This window comes from Mesoplodon mirus, assembly GCF_964341445.2.
Source record: "Mesoplodon mirus genome assembly, chromosome: 3".
NCBI classification, from domain to species: Eukaryota; Metazoa; Chordata; class Mammalia; order Artiodactyla; family Ziphiidae; genus Mesoplodon; species Mesoplodon mirus.
Window position 1 is genome coordinate 87,838,970 of NC_138978.1, and position 19,988 is coordinate 87,858,957.

General features: G+C 39.1%; 1 protein-coding gene across 1 annotated transcript in view; it reads right to left on the minus strand.

Moving 5' to 3' along the window:
* GLMN (glomulin, FKBP associated protein) overlaps nt 1-19,988 on the minus strand; it is a 45,055-nt gene that overhangs the window by 22,102 nt on the left and 2,965 nt on the right. The window contains exons 4-9 of the mRNA XM_082613406.1: nt 15,130-15,249; nt 13,745-13,853; nt 12,076-12,316; nt 10,479-10,581; nt 3,264-3,451; nt 1,372-1,425 (exon numbers count right to left, since the gene is read on the minus strand). Coding sequence (XP_082469532.1) covers nt 1,372-1,425; nt 3,264-3,451; nt 10,479-10,581; nt 12,076-12,316; nt 13,745-13,853; nt 15,130-15,249 — 815 coding nt within the window. The remainder of the gene's footprint in view (nt 1-1,371; nt 1,426-3,263; nt 3,452-10,478; nt 10,582-12,075; nt 12,317-13,744; nt 13,854-15,129; nt 15,250-19,988) is intronic.

Here is a 19,988-nt window from a genome sequence, read left to right on the forward strand (position 1 = left end):
CATTTTAGGAAAAATAAAGCAAAAATTGAAATTTAAATACTTAAAAAATGCATATTAAGGAAAAATTCTGTTGAAGAACCTAGTCAAACTTCTTAACCTACCTTTGATCTGTCTTTTGATTTGGCTACTGATATCCAAATCTAACCAAAAGCAGCCCACTCAGGGCTTATTTCCCGGTATCAGATCAGTAGATCTTCAACAGCAAGTGCTAAGAAATCAATTATACCTGATATAATACTAAGTATTCTAATTGATTAATAGGTAAAATCTTTTCAATTCTTTATATATATATATATATATAAATTAATGCTTTCCATTTGTGATTATTAAGTTTTACAATCATTGTTAACTAAATATTTAAGATCTGTGGCAAAAAATATTATCTCAGGCTCCAGGTTCTTATTCTAACCATACAAGGAATTAAAAATGTTATGTTTTTTGGCTCAATGACTAAACAGTTTGGAAATCTTAAGATTATAGAACTTAAGATTGAAATCAATACATATTCTCATTTTATGAATATAACAGAAGCTAAGTAAAAATGTAAAATCATTAAGACATACATAATACAGTAAATTTACAAAGTTAATAACTACTTGTGCCAGGAGACCCTTGGAAATTCCTGCCTTGTAGGCCGAGGCTTTGGACATTTGCCATATTACAAATCTTCCTTCACCCGGGAAGAGATGGGATTAATAAACTGTCACTAGTAATCCTAGAGGATAGTACTGAAAGGCCCTGACTGATCTCAAGAGATAATTTAAACATGTTATAGAAAAAGAAAACAAAGCATATAGAGTTTTGCAAAATTCTTAAATATCTGTCTGGGAAAACTATGCATACCTGTTACTTGGTAATTTTTTTTAAAAAGAGGAAGTCTTCCTTCTTATTAGTGCCTCAAATGAGAAAAGCTATTGAATGATATCACTATCAATAATCTAAGCTATAAAAGGTGGAGTTAAGACACTTCCTTCCTTCTGATGCAGTTCACAGATTGTGTCCATGAAGCAAAACCAAGGATGAGTTTCTTTTATTGACCACCCCTCCTTAGATCGGACGAGGCAGCAGTGGGACAGAGGTGGTTTAATTTATCAACTTCTGAAATAAGCAAAGAAACCTTAGAAGCAGATGACTGGAAACCTCCTTAGAAGACAATATTTTAAAATTATCTTTAGTTTAAAATATGAGATTTTGTTGTAAAATCCTCTTTGGTTCATTTCTATCTCTGTTGTGAATATCTGCTTCACTATTTTATAAAATAATCAATTAATTAACTAGGGTCTGGCAAAGAGAAAGTAGTCTCCCCTGATCTTGACAAGGACTATTTTAACATTACTGTTTAATTCTGAGATGCCATCTAAATGATCTTACCTTTGTAAAAGGACTTCAATATGCCCCATATTAAACTGCAAAAGGTATGATGGGCTAAAATAGAAAAAAAAATGTATATATAAACACACACACATGCACACACACACATATGCATGCACTTTTAGAAGTTTTACATACATAAATACTGTTATGGGTTGAATTGTGTCCCCTCAAAAAAGATATGCTGGAGTCCTAACTGCCAGTACCTCAGCATATGACCTTATATGGAGAAAAAGTCTCTCTTTTTTAAAAAGTTGGGGTAGTGATGGGCAGGGACAGAGCAGGAACCCCCCACCCCGGGGACAGGATCTTTACAGAGGTAATCAAAATAAACTGAGGTCATTAATATGAGTCTTAATCCAGTATGACTGGTATCCTTATAAAAAAGGGAAATGTGGACAGAGACAAGCACACAGGGAGAATTCTATATGAAAATGAAGGCAGAGACTGGAGTGATGCATCTACAAGCCAAAGAACATCAAGGACTGCCAATAAGCCACCAGAAGCTAGGAAAGAAGCATGGAACAGATTCTCCTTCACAGCCCTCAGAAGGAACCAATCCTGACCACACCTTGACCTCAGACTTCTAACCTCTAGAATGATAAGATAATAAATTTCTGTTATTTTAAGCTATCCACAGTTTGTGGTACTTTGTTATGGCAGCTCTAGCACACTAATGTACATACCTACGTCATTTTGGTGGTAGAGTGTGATTAAGGGTATATGCTCTGGGGTCAGACAAAACTATGTTTGAATTCCACCTATCCTACTAACTAGTTGTATGATCTTGGGTGGTATGTATCGTAACTTGTCTAAGCTAGTTATTTTCATCTGTAAAATGAGATAGTGCTCTATTTAAAAGGGTTATTATAAAGATTAGATAATGTATACAAAGCTGTTGTAGTGTTTAATACATGGTAAACATACAAGTGGTAGCTATTATTGCTATATTTACGTACAAATATATCTCCAGGTATATTCATACCTAAATATACAAATTACACAAATACGCCCAAGGCCTGCAACACAAATATACAATCTTTATTATCATGGACCTTAAAGTCTAAAAGGTATTACATTATAGAAATATGTATTTATTTTTTAAAGTTTTGATTAAAAATTTAGTTTAAAAACTTTATGGGAAATGAAACACAAGGTCAAAGTCATTATAACAGGAAGATTCAGCCTAAATTGGGTGGTAAAGAAGGCTTTCCTCAGAAAGCTACATTTAGGATAAAGATGGTTCTAAGCATGTACAAAGGTCTTATAGCAGGAAGGTTCATGACATGTGAACAAGAAACCAAAAGATCTGTGTTACTGGAGCACAGTAAACAAGAGGAAAGGTGGTAGGAGATGAATCAGGACAATAAAGCAAGGACCAGATCATGCATAAGCTTGTCTCATGGGAAGGCATTTAAGACTTTATTCTTAGAGCCATTTAGGAAGCCACTGAAGGGTTTTCATTAAGGGACGACTCTTAAAAGCTTCACTTTCTATGTGTTGAGAATAAATTGGATTAAAAGGGATTGAGGGTAGATATATAAATATCCACTCAGGATTACATTAATAATCCAGTGAAAAGATGATGGCAATTTAGACCACCCTATTGGTAACTGGCCCAACAGCTTCAAAACCAAGCTCAGTTTAACACTTTGTGACTCTTGTCCCAATCATTCCTTATGTCTATTTCAACACCCACCCACCCAACCACTTTTACTACTTGATGACTACTGGCTTTAAGGGATTATATGCAGTAATATTTAGCATAAAAATAGGTTTTGTTTATACTTCATTGAAAATGTACTAGTACATTAATAAACACATATTGGACATTAGATAAGTGAGTTTGATGCTATTCCTTTCAGAATACATAAATAAACAATAACTCTTACCTTAAGACCATTGGAAGCTGATCAATACTGATGCCCTGTACAAATACTAGATATGCCAGAGAAGCCATAGAGTCTGATAACTGTTTGTCTTCTTCTTCCTCAAATTCAAGATAATCCCAAGTCTTCTCTTTCCTTCCATGATTAAAAATCATTTTGAGGAAAGGATGTCCAATTGCTGATAAAAATCCCTGTGAAACGGATAAAAAAGGAAGCTATAGCAGACACTCTACTGTGCCCTCTCCCACCCCATATTCACATCCTATAAAATCCCCATCCTATAAAATCCCCTCCTCTTGAGTGTGGGTGGGACCTGTGAGACTTGCTTCTAACAGAATATGGCAAGATGCCACCCCTATGATTAGATTATGTTATATGACAAAAGTGAAGGGATTTTTGCAGATGTAATTAAAGTCCCAAGTCAGCTGATTTGAGTTGAGAAGAGACACTATTCTCCATGGTCCCGACTTAACAGGAAGAACGTTTTTAAACAGGATCCAGGCCCTCCTTAAGAGTCAGAAACTTACCCCTGCTGGCTTTAAAGAACTAAGCTGCCAAGTTACGAGGGGGCCTATGAAGAGGGCTGTCTGTCAAGGAACCACAGGCAGCTTCTAGAAACTGAAAGTGTTCCCTGGCCAGCAAGAAAATGGGGACCTCAATCCTATAGCTTCAAGAAGATAAGTTTTTGCCAACAACCTGAAGGAACTAAGTGGGTGGGAAGATGAAACAGTTCTGGAGATGGATGGTGGTGATCGTTACACAGCAATGTGAATGTACTTAATGCCACTGAACTATACAGTTAGTGGTTAAAATGGTAAATTTTATATATATTTTATCACAATTTAAAAAATGCTTCAGAGATATTTGAGAACAATCTAAAAATGTGAGACATACAAGTATCATGAAATGATAGTAAACTACTCAAATGAAGAATACTCTAGGAATGCGCTACTGACCACTGTCTGCCTGGATATGGACTGGGCAGGAGGAACACTGGCCAGTGGCTGAAGAGACAGAGGAAACAGTACTGATGCCTCAGGTCATATGGGCTCTTGTGTTGTAAGAGAAAGAGAAGCATCCCTGCCTGAGTTAACTGACTACAGTTTTATGTTTGTTCATTTGTTTTAAGGGGGGAAGGAAAGAGAAAAAGAGAGACTTAAGAAATACAAGGTCACTGCTATGCCTCTTATACCATTTCCAATTCTAGTGTGCTGGAAAGCACCTGACCTTCAGAATCCAATGAAATTAATCTGAGTTTTGGCTCTACCACCTATTAGCTGTTAGATACTGGGTGGGTGACCTAACCTCTTTAAAGCCTCAGTTTCCTTATCTAGAAAATGACATAATACGTATGTCAATATTTATTGAGAAGCTCCACAAAAAAAGTTTAAGAAAGTTAAGGTCACAACAAACTACTATACAGAAGTCAAGGGAATGACAGAAACAGCTAAGCTAAAGCTGACCTTCCACATATTCACTCATTTATTCAATAAATACTTGAGTGCCAGGCACTGGGCCTGCCATTGTAGAGAATTAGAAAGCCAAATAATACTTTTCTGGTCTTTAGGGAGTTAAAACCTGCCTACTCCAGATGGCTCCATTAGTCATTTCAGAACACAAAAATCAACCATGGAAAATAATCCTCAGTCACAAGAGACTGCTATTCAGCCACCAGATGCTAAATACATACTGATTTTCGAAGCCTTGCATTCTTGTTATATCCATAAAACAAAAATTTACTGTATTCAGATTCCAAATGTCCTCTTAATCATGAAGCTCCATTACTTCATTCAGCCAATGCTAGATGTGTTTTGGGTTTTTTTTTTCCAGAGTAAGGTTATTAGCCTTTTAGAAAATCATTATATGTAACCAGATCCTACAGTGCTGCTGTAGATATTTGGGGTCCCCCGTGTCCAATTAGGGTCTTCACTATCTATCCACACACCATCCAGCAGCCTTGCTCAGATCCAGCATACCTGCCCCTCTACAATTTCTCATGGCAGTCTTTGCCCTTTCATGAAATGTCCCTACGCTGCTGCCCCTGGGACATTCAAGCAGTCTATACCAAAACAACTTGTGCCAGAGAGATGGCTGAGGCATGCCACATTTACCTATACTTCTTCAGCATAGAACAGAAGGCACCTCCTCACTTCACTTCCTACCCTGATTTCACTTCTATTTCTTAACTGCTTTGTGCTTTCTCACTGCTGGCTTTACTTCTAATGTGCCTTCCACTGACTGAGACCATGGAACCTCTTCCCTATACCCTCAACCTCTTCATAGGATGCTTACTCTATCTCACTGCTCTCATTAAACCTGACTGGTTTCTGGTGGGAGCTGCTCATACTCTTACACCTCTTACACTGCACAGCCAGGAAGGCAGCAGGAGGAAAGGGTGGTATGGGTAGAGGCTTAGTATTATCTTGGTGCTTCCTGCACTCTCAGGCAAAAGCACATTTTCCTTTGAGGCAGGTGCCATACTGCTCTTTATGTGTCCTCATCTCTGTCATACGCTGACTTCCTGGTCATTTCCCCATGTTCACGGAAGACTGGTACCTGCTCACATCCTTTTTCTCTATCCAACTCCTGCTATGATCCTAGAAAATTGAATGTTCATGTAGATAACTCCTGTAACAGGCCAGCCTCATGGTTTTTCTGACCACTAAATTCTAATGACCTTAATTTCTAATCCGTTTTGGCACCTAATTCCATCCTGGGTCTCTATCAAAATTTGGAGCTATTCCATATTAGATACCTAAACTCCAGCATCTCATTTTCTGACCACAATTTCTTATTTTACGTCCCATGCCAACCTACTCATCTACCTCTAACTTCTCTAGTCTTGTTATGCCTTCATTTTAACCTACCCATCTGTCGCCTCTTAATCCCCTTCTTTCCCTAACCAACCAACGCACTATTAGTTATTTGAACTATCTGCACCCTATATTTCCATTAGCTACGTCTACCCAATAAAATGCCAGCCTTGGAAAAACAGCTACAAACCACCTTCTCTACTTCTGCACTCAGGTAGCTGAGTACTGCTCGAGAAAAACCACACAAAAATAGTATTATCACTATAGTTGTGGTCTCCAACCACAGTTGCCAAGTGCTTAGCACTACTGACTAATGTTTTCTTCGTCTTCTACCTCTCTTTTCTTTCCACTCAATATTCCAAACCTTTACCAGTTTCCTGAAGCCCCTCATTCAGTCCTCATTTCCACCTCTTATTCTTTTTTTTTTTTTTTGCCGTACGCGGGCCTCTCACTGTTGTGGCCTCTCCCGTTGCGGAGCACAGGCTCCGGACGCGCAGGCTCTGCGGCATGTGGGATCTTCCCGGACTGGGGCACGAACCCGTGTCCCCTGCATCGGCAGGCAGACTCTCAACCACTGCGCCACCAGGGAAGCCCTCCACATCTCATTCTTAAGGGATCTGAGGACAGTGGGTCTGATACCCTCAATTATAATAATATTAATAATTATATAATAAGAATAATATAATTCCCTCAATTATAATACTCCATTTCTGCTACAAATTTTTCTACCTGCATACCAGTTCTTGCGTCTTCCTCTCCAGGTGTCCTCAATCCCATGCCCAGCTGTCTGCTCTCCTTGAGCCACATTATTTCAGTTATCCCATAACACTTCTCTTTTCCCCTGTGATGGTTCCCACCCCTTCAGTCTATAAACATGCTCACACCTCCTGTCTCCCCCAGTTACCTTCCTATCTAAGGCCGTGTCTTCTCTATTGCCTCTGTTCTTCCTTATTCATCCAAACTCTTAAAGAACAGCTTATACTAGTCATCTCCTTTTTCTCATTTTTCATGCACTCCTTTATCTAGTCCACTGATTTTTGTCTCCCACACTCCACTCAAACTGCTCTTGCTAAGACTGTCAATGCCATCTTACTTCCTAAATCCAACGGATGCTTTTCAACTCCTACTCTACAGACTATCTCTGCTGCAATTAACAGTAGCAATCATTTCCTTCTTCCTGAACTCTACTGCCCCAGTTTCTGTGATATTTTCATCACCTCTTTGACTCTCCTTTCTTGGTCTCTTTGGTGGGCTCATCTTAAGTGCTGGTACCCTACAGGATTCAGTCCTGAACGCTCTTCTTTTCTCACATTGATCTACCGCTTTGGGTAATCTCATCTACTCTTTTCCAAAATTTGCTCCTTGAAAACCTGTTCTCTCTGGGTATTAGAGATACATATATTAGAAATTATTGTTAATCTTGTTAGGTGTCATAATGGCATTGTGGTTTTTTTTTTAAAAGTCTTTACCAATTAGAGAAGCATACATAAAGACTCACAGATGAAATGATATATCTAGACTTTCTATAAAATACTACAGCAAATAAAGAGGGAGGCTGGGGGTGGGGGGAGGGATGAACTGGGAGATTGGGACTGACATACATGCACCACTGTATATAAAATAGATCACTAACAAGGACCTACTGTATAGCACAGGGACTCTACTCAGTACTCTGTAATGGCCTATTACAGAGTAAGAATAAGAGTGGATCTATGTATATGTATAACTGAATCACTTTGCTGTACACCTAAAACTAACACAACACTGTGTATCAACTATACTCCAATAAAAATTAATTTTAAAAAATTAAAAACAATAAACTAACTACGTTGTTTATCAACTCAAAAAAAAGAGGGAGGCTAGATAAAACAAGACTGGCAAAAAGGTTGATAATTGCTAAAGCAGGGCAGGAGGTACATGAGAGTATGTTATATTGTTCTATTTTTATGAATGTCTTAAATTTCCATAATAAAAAAAATTTTTTTAAGTACAAAACCCCCTACTGCTTGCTGTGTATTCTCTATCTTAATTTTTGGCAACTTCACCTGTCCTGTTAACTAAGCAAAAACCCTTGTCCATAACTCAACCTTTTTACTATTCTTCTAAATCCGATCCATTACCAAACTTTGCTAATTTTATCTACCTATAAAGTTCTCAAATCTGCCTTCTCTTCTTTCCATACTCAGGCTCTCATCATTATCATTTAACTCCCAAAAGACACCTAACCCATCTCTCTACTTCCACTCTTAGTTAAGTTCATCCTCCAATAAAGTGATGAACTCAAAACAGTTTGATTACATCACCCCCAGGCTTAAAATCCTTAACAGTTTCCAACTTTCATAGACATCTTGGGGTACATATATCACATATGGTGCTGTTTATGTTGGATCCAGAGGTTTACACTGTACTCTAGCATTGGCAACAATGAAGAGGCCCCAGGCTCTTATGTGCTCCTGGGAAAATCCCTTCCCCCATCCCTCTCTATCACTCATAACCTCTTTACCACTACCTTGACCATCAGCATTAACCCCATTAAACTATGTATCTGTTTATATCAGTTACCAAATCATCTCTCATCCTCAGAAGCTATTTCCCCTAAAGGTCTGGCATCTCCTCTCCTAACTCCTCCTATCCCTCCTCAAATTTCAAATTCAGGATACAGAGGGCTGACTGTAAGTTATACACAGATTTTTGACTGAGCAGAGTTGTGGTGCCCCTACCCCCTGAGCATTGTTCAAGGGTCAACTATATAATAGGATCTTTTAAAAAATTATATATGTATATATTTATTTATAAGTATTAGGGTAGAAAAAAGTCTGGAAGGTGTTGTGAGATAACAGAAAATATATATATATTGGTCTCTGCTACTGGTTGCTGGCACGGGGCTCCTGAAAAACCCTTGTTTTTCTTTTTCTTCCTGAAACCCTTATAACTTCCTAAGTGATAAGAGCACTAGGAACATCTCTTGTTCTAATGTTTGTCTTTAACCCTGTCCCTGATAAAGAGCTCTAAAACCTCTGTAAATTCTTAAGTGATAAGACACTAGGAGCATCTTTTGTTCTATTAAAGTGACTCTGAGTGGACACTAAGATGGTTCCTGGATGGGGGGTGGTAATGAGAAAGACCAAGCCATGATTAGAAGCTTGGAATTTTGAGCCCCATCCCCCAGTTCTGTAGAGAGGGGAGAGGGACTGGAAACGGAGTTAATATCTTATCATGCCTAAATGAGGAAGCCTACATAAAATCCCCAAAGTATGGGTTTCAGAGAGCTTCCAGGTTAGTGAACACATCCACATACTGGGAGCGTGATGCACTCCAACATCATGAGAACAGAAGCTCATGCACCTGAGACCCTCCCAGACCTTGACCTATGTATTATTATCTCTTCATTTGGCTGTTCATCTGCATCCTTTATCATATCCTTTAATAAACTAGTAAACATAAGTAAGGGTTTCCTTTAATTCTGTGAGCCGTTCTAGCAAATAATCGAACCCAAAGGGGAGGAGGTCATGGAACCTCTGATTTGTAGCCAAGTCAAAGAGAAGTTGTGGGTAACCTGGGGACCTAACACGAGCACTTGGCATCTGAAATAGGGAGCAGTCTCATGGGACTGAGCCCTTAACCTGCAGAATCTGATACTATCTCCAGGTAGTTAGTGTCAAAATTGAGTTTAACTGTAGGACACCCAGCTGGTTCTGCAGAATTGCTTCGTGTGGGAAAGAAACCCAATGGGCCTTCCCTGGTGGCTGCATTGGTAGGCTGATTCCCTCAGAGGTTAGGAATCTGCCTACCAATGCAGGGGACACGGGTTCGAGCCCTGATCCAGGAAGATCCCACATACGGCGGAGCAACTAAGCCTGTGCGCCACAAATACTGAGCCTGTGCTCTAGAGCCCATGAGCCACAACTACTGAAGCCTGAGCGCCTAGAGCCAGTGCTCTGCAACAAGAGAAGCCACCACAATGAGTAGCACACGCACCACAATGAAGAGTAGCCCCTGCTCGCCGCAACTAGAGAAAAGCCCATGTGCAGCAATGAAGACCCAACACGGCCAAAAATAAATAAATAAATAAATTTATTTTTTAAAAAAGAAAGAAAAGATAAAAACCCCACACATTTTGTGACCAGAAATGCCAGAAGTGAAGTGTTCTGAGTGAAAGTAAAGGAAAAAGACACAGAAGGAGAACTAGATTTTTCCAATACAGGTGTTAATATTATTTATATCTAGTTATTGAAATTATTGCAGTTTGTTTTTCATCTTTTTGTTTATCTATATTCTATAAAAAATACATATTGCTTTATTAATAAATGTATCAATTTACATGCCCATGTGCAGTATATGAGAATACAGCAGGTAATATTTTAGATTATAGCAGATTTTATAACATTAAATTAGTTGTACTTACTATTATTTCAGATGCAAAACACCTTAAAGGATCATCTCCAGTGTCATCAGACTGCTCAAGGAATTGTGCTGTCAGCAAAGGGTATTTCAAGCTTCTGAGACAACTAAAATTTAAGAAATGGGTAACGATGAATACAGCACTTCCTAAGTATAAAATAACTAGTTTTCACATGAAAAATAACATAAGCACCAATAACCCAATGGCCTGTAAAACTGGTGATATAAGATCCTTCTTACTAGTAATGGGGAGAGCATGAGAATACCTTCCTAGATTCAATGTAGAGTCACTTCCATGTCTGGACTATACCAATGGATACTGAATATTTGTCTTAGGACCAGTGCTAGTGTATACGTAGTTTTCATTAGTTTAAGGAAAATCAGGACAATACAGTAATTTTTTCATAAAGCTGTATTTGTTTTATTTAGAAAATCAAATTTATTCTGTGATTAAGCCTTACCTATTTTAGTTAAAATATGTTTTCTTTCATGAAATAATGGGTTTTATAAATGGTAAAAAAATGCTTTAATGTCCTAACCTGACAAAATAGAAAGCTAACAATGGTTTTAGTCTCAAAATTTTAAAAATAAAATTACTGGTCCATGTTGTTCAATATAATCCAGTCCAGCACTATCCAAGAGTCCCATATATAATTAAAAAATTTTTAGTAGTCACATTAAAAAAGTAGTAAGACAAGAAAAATTAATTTAAATAATTTATCTTATTAACCCATATATCAGAAACATTATTTCAATATGTTACCAGTATAAAAATTATTAAGGTATTTTAGTATTTCTTTTAATAACAAGTCTTTGAAATACAGGGAGGATTTTACACTTAGAGCACTAAATTTGGACTAACCATATGTCAAGTGCTTGACAGCCATACTGAACAGTGCATACATAGTCTACAGCAGGGGTCCCCAACCCCTGGGCCACGGACCGGTACTGGTCCGAGGCCTGTTAGGAACCGGGCTGCACAGCAGGAGGTGAGCGGAGGGCAAGCAAGCGAAGCTTCATCGGCAGCTCTCCATCACCCCCCATGGCTCCCCATCACTTGCATTATCGCCTGAACCATCCCGCACCTCCCGCTCCTCCCCATCCGTGGAAAAATTGTCTTCCACGAAACTGGTCCCTGGTGCCAAAAAGGTTGGGGATTGCTGGTCTACAGTACCCCTGGAGTGAATGCTACTGGGTTCTCTGCTACTGTTTTTATTGTCAAATTGGAAGTTCAACTGTCTGGTGCATCTTCTGCTGCTTTCAAAGGCAGAGTAAAAACATAATTCCCCTGTAGAAAACCAGATTCTTTGAGCTACACCTATCTATTTCCTTCACTGCTATTATTCACTTACCATGATGAGTAAAGGCAATCCATAAAAGAATATAAGTAAACTAAACAAATGGATTTTGGCTTCATTTTTTTAAAAATATCGATGCTTCATTAAATGCCCATGTTATATCAACTGAACCCCATATTCTTCTAAAATTCAAAATTAGAAACTAGATTTAAATTTCCATTGCACACAAATAAAACAAAGAAACATAAAATAACTGAACTATCCCTTAAGTCCATTATGAATTATTCTGAAAAATATACTTACAATTTCAGTATTTCATCCTTTAATTTTTCATTTTCCATTGAGTTTTCCTTGTTATCAATGACATCTTCCACAAAAGGCTTAGTGAACTCTATTAAGGCCTTGCAGCACTGACAAAGGCCATAGTCATCTGCTTGTATATGTTGTTTTGAGTATGGAACAGGAAGGAGAGACAGCTGACTCCAAAGCGTAGACAATGCTAATCCAACTGAATATGCCTTCTTGTTACGAAGTTTCTGAATCACTAAAACAGAGAACAAGTTGTTACTTGAGGCAGCCTCATCAAGTATGCTAAACATGGGAGAAGTCCAATAAATGCAGAAGTACAACACATATTTCTCCCCCATATTTTGACAACTCTGATATCAGGATGACATATCATAGCTTAACTGGCAGTATTTTTTTCCTTCTTAGGGGTTCATAAAATAATGGAGCATCTTACAATCATGGCACTTTACAACAGATGCCATGAAATTTTGTTTAGGTATGTTTATACCACAGGTTACATACTTAAAACGAAAACACTTCTTTCCATACTTTTTGGTTGTTATAAGTATAAAATAGGAACAAGTGTCTTGTAAACTATAAAGCACTGTAAAAATGAAAGGTAGTAGTATTAGATTTTTTTTCTAGAAGACTTTAAATATTTTAAGTTATACAAAGCTGTTGGGAATTCACATTTAAAATAAATTTACTCTAGCTTCTGATTTTGGGTCCTTCTACCAGACTCCGAGTTATATGTAGGTTATAAAATGAAAAAGTGGTCTCTTCCCATGCATAAATACTGTCTGCCTTGGTTGCCAAAGTCCATTACTTACCAATACTGTTTTTACACTCAGTTATGGAAACTTTTCTTTCCACACTTGTTTCATTGTTCAGTAGTACCTTTGTTATTCCCAATCCCAACCTCCTAAAGCAAAGGCTGAGCAATGCCCTGCCCGATACTATTCTTAATTAAGATACATGACTACCACAATGCTATCAAACTGAGCACTGCAGAGGCAATCCTTTAAATATGTTTACAGGATAAATTCTAAATATAAGTTGCAGATAGGAATGTTAAGCAAAAAGCTATAGGTCACAACAAAGAACATGAAAAAGAGCATGACATTCAACAAAATATTTACTGGGTACCATCTCTGTGCCAGGTGTTGCCATCTTTCTATATGAGCAGCAGGATTCAAACTGGCATTGCTATTACTAGTTTAAGCAGAGTACTAAATAATTAGGCATAAACTATGGGACTTCCCTGGTGGCACAGTGGTTAAGAATCCATCTGCCAATGCAGGGGACACAGATTCAAGCCCTGGTCCAGGAAGATCCCACATGCCGCGGACGAAATAAGCCCGTGCACCACAACTACTGAGCCTGTACTCTAGAACCCACGAGCCACAACTACTGAAGCCTGCGCACCTAGAGCCCATGCTCCTCAACAAGAGAAGCCACTGCAACAAGAAGCCCGTGCACTGCAACGAAGAGTAGTCCCTGCTCGCTGCAACTAGAGAAAGCCCACGCGCAGCAACGAAGACCCAACGCAGCCAAAAATAAAAAAATAAATTTATATAAAAATAAATTAGGCATAAACTTTGCTATAGTGTTGACATCTTGGAGTAATATCAAGGCACTTACACAAATAAAACAAGAAACACTTAGATGTCAATATACTCATTACCTGTTTGTAATGGCCGAAGTAAAAGAAGAATAATTTGGGATATCTGTTTTCCAGAGGGCTCTTCAATCAGCTCAAGCAAACCCAACAATAATTCCTTTGGATTACATAACTATAAAAATATTCACAATTGAACCTGTTTAATGCAAGTTGTATTTAAAGCCACATGATTATTATTTTTAAAAGGCATACACTGAGATAGTATAATTATTTTTGTTTAACAGTAAAACACCTCATAAAAAAGTTTTTTAAAAATACACTAGCAGGGAGAATGGATACATGTGTATGTATGGCTGAGTTCTTTTGCTGTGCACTCGAAACTATCACAACATTGTTCATCGGCTATACTCCAATATAAAATAAAAAGTTTAAAAAAAATTAAATTAAAAAAAATACACTAGCAAAACACAGAGTCTAAGATTCTGTGAAAGCAAGAAGTCAAGGGTCTCCCAATGGACAACTACATTTAAGAGACTTAAATTACTGACTAATGGAAAAGTTAGAGAAATAGGGGAAAGGAGAGCCTGAACACCAGAGCTGAGGTTTCCTTTGAGCTTTGGCTGTCTACTCTGAAGGCTGCCTTTGTCTCCCAGGGCTTCCAGCAGGTGGGATCTTTCTGTCTCATACTGCCAAGGTAGTTAGATGAGTGCAGAGTCTCTTTTGTTTTTCCTGAACAGACAAAACTTTGTGTTGCTTTCTGACTGGTCATATCTTATCGCCTCACTTGCCTTGTTTTTCTAAAAGCTCTCATAGTTAATAACTAATATCTAGGGAGTTCCCTCTTTTCAAGTACATATTTGTGTCCATTTACAGTGATCTCTAAGTGGATTCTTATAATGTCCTTTTTCTTAGAATTTCTCTCTTGTAACCATCATTTTTAGCTTATAACTCTATTAACCTTTTACTCAGAGTCTATCTAAGGCTGTCAGTCACCACTAACCTATTTCCTACTCTTATTTCCTCTGTTATCACTGGCATTCTAGGTTTTTCATATTCTTTTAGGGAACATACCATAGAAGAAAGAACACTCAGATTTGATTTTAGTTCCAGCGTTGCCAAAACATCAGTGTGGCCTGAAACTACCTCTTTAAAGCATGAATTTCACATCTGAACAATAAGCTACTTTTTAAAAAAATAGAGCTTTTTAGGTCTCTCTCTGAAGATTCTGAATCAGTGGGTCTAAGATGAGGTCAGATAATTCTCACATCCAGAAAATTTGGGAAAAATGAAATGGACTGACCCATCCAATAAATAAGGATGGGTCTTTTTTCCAAAGAGTTCCCGCCTATACTTTCATGAATTAAAAGCTTTCTCACCAAAAACATTAAAGGGAATTATAAAATATTGCTGTGTATTGTGACAAAGAGAATCTAGTTGTGTTAACTTACCTTTACCAATAAATCAAGCATCAGAAAATAATACTTTCTTTTATCATGTTCCTCATCATTCCATAAAAGGCATCGAACAACAGGACCAACAAGATTCCAGCCCATATTCTTAATGATGACCTGTAAAAACATTTTCAGAGTACAATAAAGCAAATACTGCCATCTACAGGACTCTCAGTGAGCTTTCTTAACCTGGAGGAGCTGACAATTTCCTCTAAAACAGGAAAGGTGAGGCAAGTGAATCCATGGACATCTCACCATTGACTTCCTAGGGTTGGCTGTTAACAGGTAACAGCATTCTAAAATAGTTTTTAATACTTTCACTGAGGAAAGGCAAATGGGTCTTTACTTTTAACCAGGTAATTTGGTCTTTCCCAGGATTTAAATAGCTCCTCTAGGGCTTCCCTGGTGGCGCAGTGGTTGAGAATCCGCCTGCCAATGCAGGGGACACGGGTTCGAGCCCTGGTCCAGGAAGATCCCACATGCCGCGGAGCAACTAAGCCCGTGTGCCACAACTACTGAGCCTGCGCTCTAGCGCCCACAAGCCACAACTACTGAGCCCACATGCCACAAATATTGAAGCCCATGCGCCTAGAGCCCATGCTCCCCAACAAGAGAAGCTACTACAATGAGAAGCCTGCGCACCACAACAAAGAGTAGCCCCCACTCGCCGCAACTAGAGAAAGCCCGCGTGCAGCAATGAAGACTCAACGCAGTGAAAAATAAATTTAAAAAAAAAAAAAGGTGTATTATAGGCTGCCAGTTGTTTGGAGCAAAGGGAAAGGCTTCACCCCAACTTCTCAACATCTGGCCTTTGGGTGACTTAAAAGATAAAAGGATGGGGCTTCCCTGGTGGCGCGGTGGTTGAGAGTCCGCCTGTCGATGCAGGGGACACTGGTTCATGCCCCAGTCTGGGAAGATCCCACATACCGCGGAGCAGCTGGGCCCGTGAGCCATGGCTGCTGAGCCTGCGCGTCGGGAGCCTGTGCTCCGCAACGGGAGGGGCCACAACAGTGAGAGGCCCGCGTACCACAAAAAAAAAAAAAAAAAAAAAGATAAAAGGAGATACCAGAACATTTTTATGACTGAGTAACAATTTCTAGAAATCTTCCATTAAGTAGAAAAACTTCTTCAGTCATTTGCTTCTCGTGATTAGAACTTGATGACATGTTTTACTGTAAGTGTTCCGCTTATTGAAATCCAATGCAAAACAGAAAATGTTGCAATGCAAAATGAAATGTTGGTGTCATTCTCTTTTTAAGGCAAGAAAGTCAGTTTTCTAGCCAAACTCTATTTTCCCTTCAAGTGTATTCGTTTTCCACTTTCCCCTGGCCTATTTTTTAAAGTTCTCTTTCTTAATTTAGGCTTTTTCAAAATCAACTTTAATAAACAGAAATTCCCTACTACCCATTCTAAACTTAGAAATCTAAGTTATAGCTCATAAAGAACTTTTCAAAGGAAAAAATACAAGCCACTCCAGAGCAAAACCACTGATTTTCAAAACCATAACAATATACTAGATTTCTCTGGCCTGCATTCTACTTCAACTCATTAGTATTTATCAAGCATATATGTCAGGTCCCTAGAATATTCTAGATGCAGGAAATAAAGCAAGAAACACAACAGATAAGAAATCTATTCTCAGGACTTCCCTGGTGGCGCAGTGGTTAAGACTCCACACTCCCAATGCAGGGGGCCCGGGTTTGATCCATGGTCGGGGAAGTAGATCCCACATGCATGCCGCAACTAATAGAGTTCACATGTCACAACTAAGGAGCCGGTGTGCCACAACTAAGGAGCATGCCTGCTGCAACTAAGACCCAGGGCAACCAAATAAATAAAATAAATAAATTATAAAAAGAAAAAAAAAAAAGAAGTACTGCTTTTAAAAAAAAAAGAAATCAATCCTCATAGAGTTTACATTCTAGGTTCGTTTGAAAGAAAATACATCTAGGAAGAAGACAAATAGGTACAATACCCCCTCTGTAACCCCAGTCTTATAAGGTAATAAAGGTAGGGTATAAAGTATAGCAGGAGGGACTTCCCTGGTGGCACGGTGGTTAAGAATCCGCCTGCCAATGGAGGGGACATAGGTTCGAGCCCTGGTCCGGGAAGATCCCACATGCCCAGGAGCAACTAAGCCTGTGTGCCACAACTACTGAGCCTGGACTCTAGAGCCCGTGAGCCACACATACTGAGCCTGCATGCCACAACTACTGAAGCCCGCGCGCCTAGTGCCCGTGCTCTGCATCAACAGAAGCCACCACAATGAGAATTTTGCGCACTGCAATGAAGAGCAGCCCCCGCTTGCTGCAACTAGAGAAAGCCCGCGCGCAGCAACGAAGACCCAACGCAGCCAAAAATAAATAAATTAATTAATTTAAAAAAATGCTAAAGTATAGCAGGAGAATAGTCACTTCTACCTGGGGAAGGCAAGAAAGGCTTCCCAGAATAGGTGATAGCTATGCTAAGGCTTGTTAAAGAAACAAGTTTATCAGGCGTAGATAGGTGGGAAATACATTCAAGGCTCTTAAGCAGCATTGTGCTAGGACTTAACATGGCCTAGAGAACTAGCAACGGAAAAATGTCAGGGTATGTGGATACATAGTTCAGAAAAGAGGATGTGCTATCTGTTTACATCTTTATTTACCAACTGTAAGTTTTAATGTTTGTCTTATCAACCTGCATGAGGTCCCTATATGTTAATATTCACTTCACTGTATTTATGACAAATTGTCATTTGGTTTTTTGGTTGTCCTAATTTTTTTTTTTTTTTTTTGTGGTATGCGGACCTCTCACTGTTGTGGCCTCTCCCGTTGCGGAGCACAGGCTCCGGACGCGCAGGCTCAGTGGCCACGGCCCACGGGCCCAGCCGCTCCGCGGCATGTGGGATCTTCCCGGACCGGGGCACGAATCCACATCCCCTGCATCAGCAGGCGGACTCTCAACTGCTGCACCACCAGGGAAGTCCGTCCTGATTTTTTATACAGCAAAATACAGTGATTTTTTTTCTTTGGTCCCTTTTCTAGTGCTTTTAGGTCTAAAACAGTTTTCCCCTTGAGATACATAAACACTCATTTAAATTAGAAAAAAAAAAGGGGCTTCCCTGGTGGCACAGTGGTTGAGAGTCCACCTGCCGATGCAGGGGACACGGGTTCGTACCCTGGTCTGGGAGGATCCCACATGCCGCGAAGCGACTGGGCCCGTGAGCCATGGCCGCTGAGCCTGCACGTCCGGAGCCCGTGCTCCGCAACGGGAGAGGCCACAACAGTGAGAGGCCCACGTACCACAAAAATAAATAAATAAATAAATAAAATAAAATAGGAAAAAAAAATATAAATACACAAATACTTATATACATATATACACATATATATACTTATATATATATATATACTTATACACACACACACACACACACACACATATATATATCACCTTTCTTTTCATTCAGTAAGATTTACATTGGAAATATGGCATAAAATGCAGCCTTAAATTGATTTTTTTTAAACAAATAGCAAAACAATCATGTTTTTTATCTAATGGGATAGACAGTTCCATTGATCTCTCTGAATATTCTTTTTGCACTAGTTTTTTCTTCTGCCTGGCACACTCTTACCCAGACAGTCCCATAGCTTACTGTGGGACCGCCTCTGCTTCCTTCAAATTTCTATGCAACTTCACCGAACACAACCCATCCCCCTAACCATGCTGCATTATTCTCTATAGAATTTATCACTTTCTAACCTACTAAATGATTTATCTGTCTTTGCTAGAATTTAAGATCCATATGGGCACTGATTTTTGTTCATTACTGTATCTATTCCCAGCATCTAGAGTAGGGCCTGTTACAAAACAGATGTTCCAGGGCCTCTCTGGTGGCGCAGTGGTTGAGAGTCCGCCTGCCGATGCAGGGGACACGGGTTCGTGCCCCGGTCCGGGAAGATCCCACATGCCGCGGAGTGGCTGGGCCCGTGAGCCATGGCCGCTGAGCCTGCGCGTCCGCAGCCTGTGCTCCGCAACGGGAGAGGCCACAACACTGAGAGGCCCGCGTACCGCAAAAAAAAAACAAAAAAAACCCCCAAATGTTTCACAAATACAGGTTGAATGATGTCTATTACTTCTAAGCATGACAAATTATCCTCTCTCCAAAGATTTGATATTATGTCTTGTTTTCTTCTATCTTTTGTGTGGCCTGACTTTTAATATTTAGGTCTTTACTAATTGGGAATTTATGTTATATGTTATTATAACACATATAATTTTTCCAAATTACTAAATATCAACAGTGCTGATGTTGAAAACCCCTGCACTGTAATGTCTTAGGACAAAGTACCATTCCTGTGACTTTAAAAAAAACTTTTTTACACAAAGCAGATTAATAGTAAATCTTGATCAATATTGATTGTGTCACCTGCAAGTAAACTAAGGTGCAGTTTTAAACTCTGTCTTATCAATATCTGAACCTTTGAATTTAGAAGACCACATTACAAAGGTGATCCTCAAGCTATGACGGCTAACCCTCACTATGCTTAAGTCTATCACAATCACCTAATCTCTAAGAGTGACACACAAATCTACACCTTAATCTTGTATTTCTCTACTGAGCTCTAAACATTTACTTTTCCATTGCCTGCTGCATCTTAAACTCAACGTTGCCAAACAATGCCAACTTATTTGTCCTCTACCAGGGAACTTTCTCTCCTCAAGTTGCCTGTTTCTGTTCAGGATGTATTGTCTTCTCAGAGGCTAGAAACCCCATCATCTTTGTCACCTCACTCTCTCTCACCCTCACAATCAGTCCTCTCTCTTCTACTCTAAAACTTCCTTGCAAGTGCTACACTGTGCTAACCAGAGGC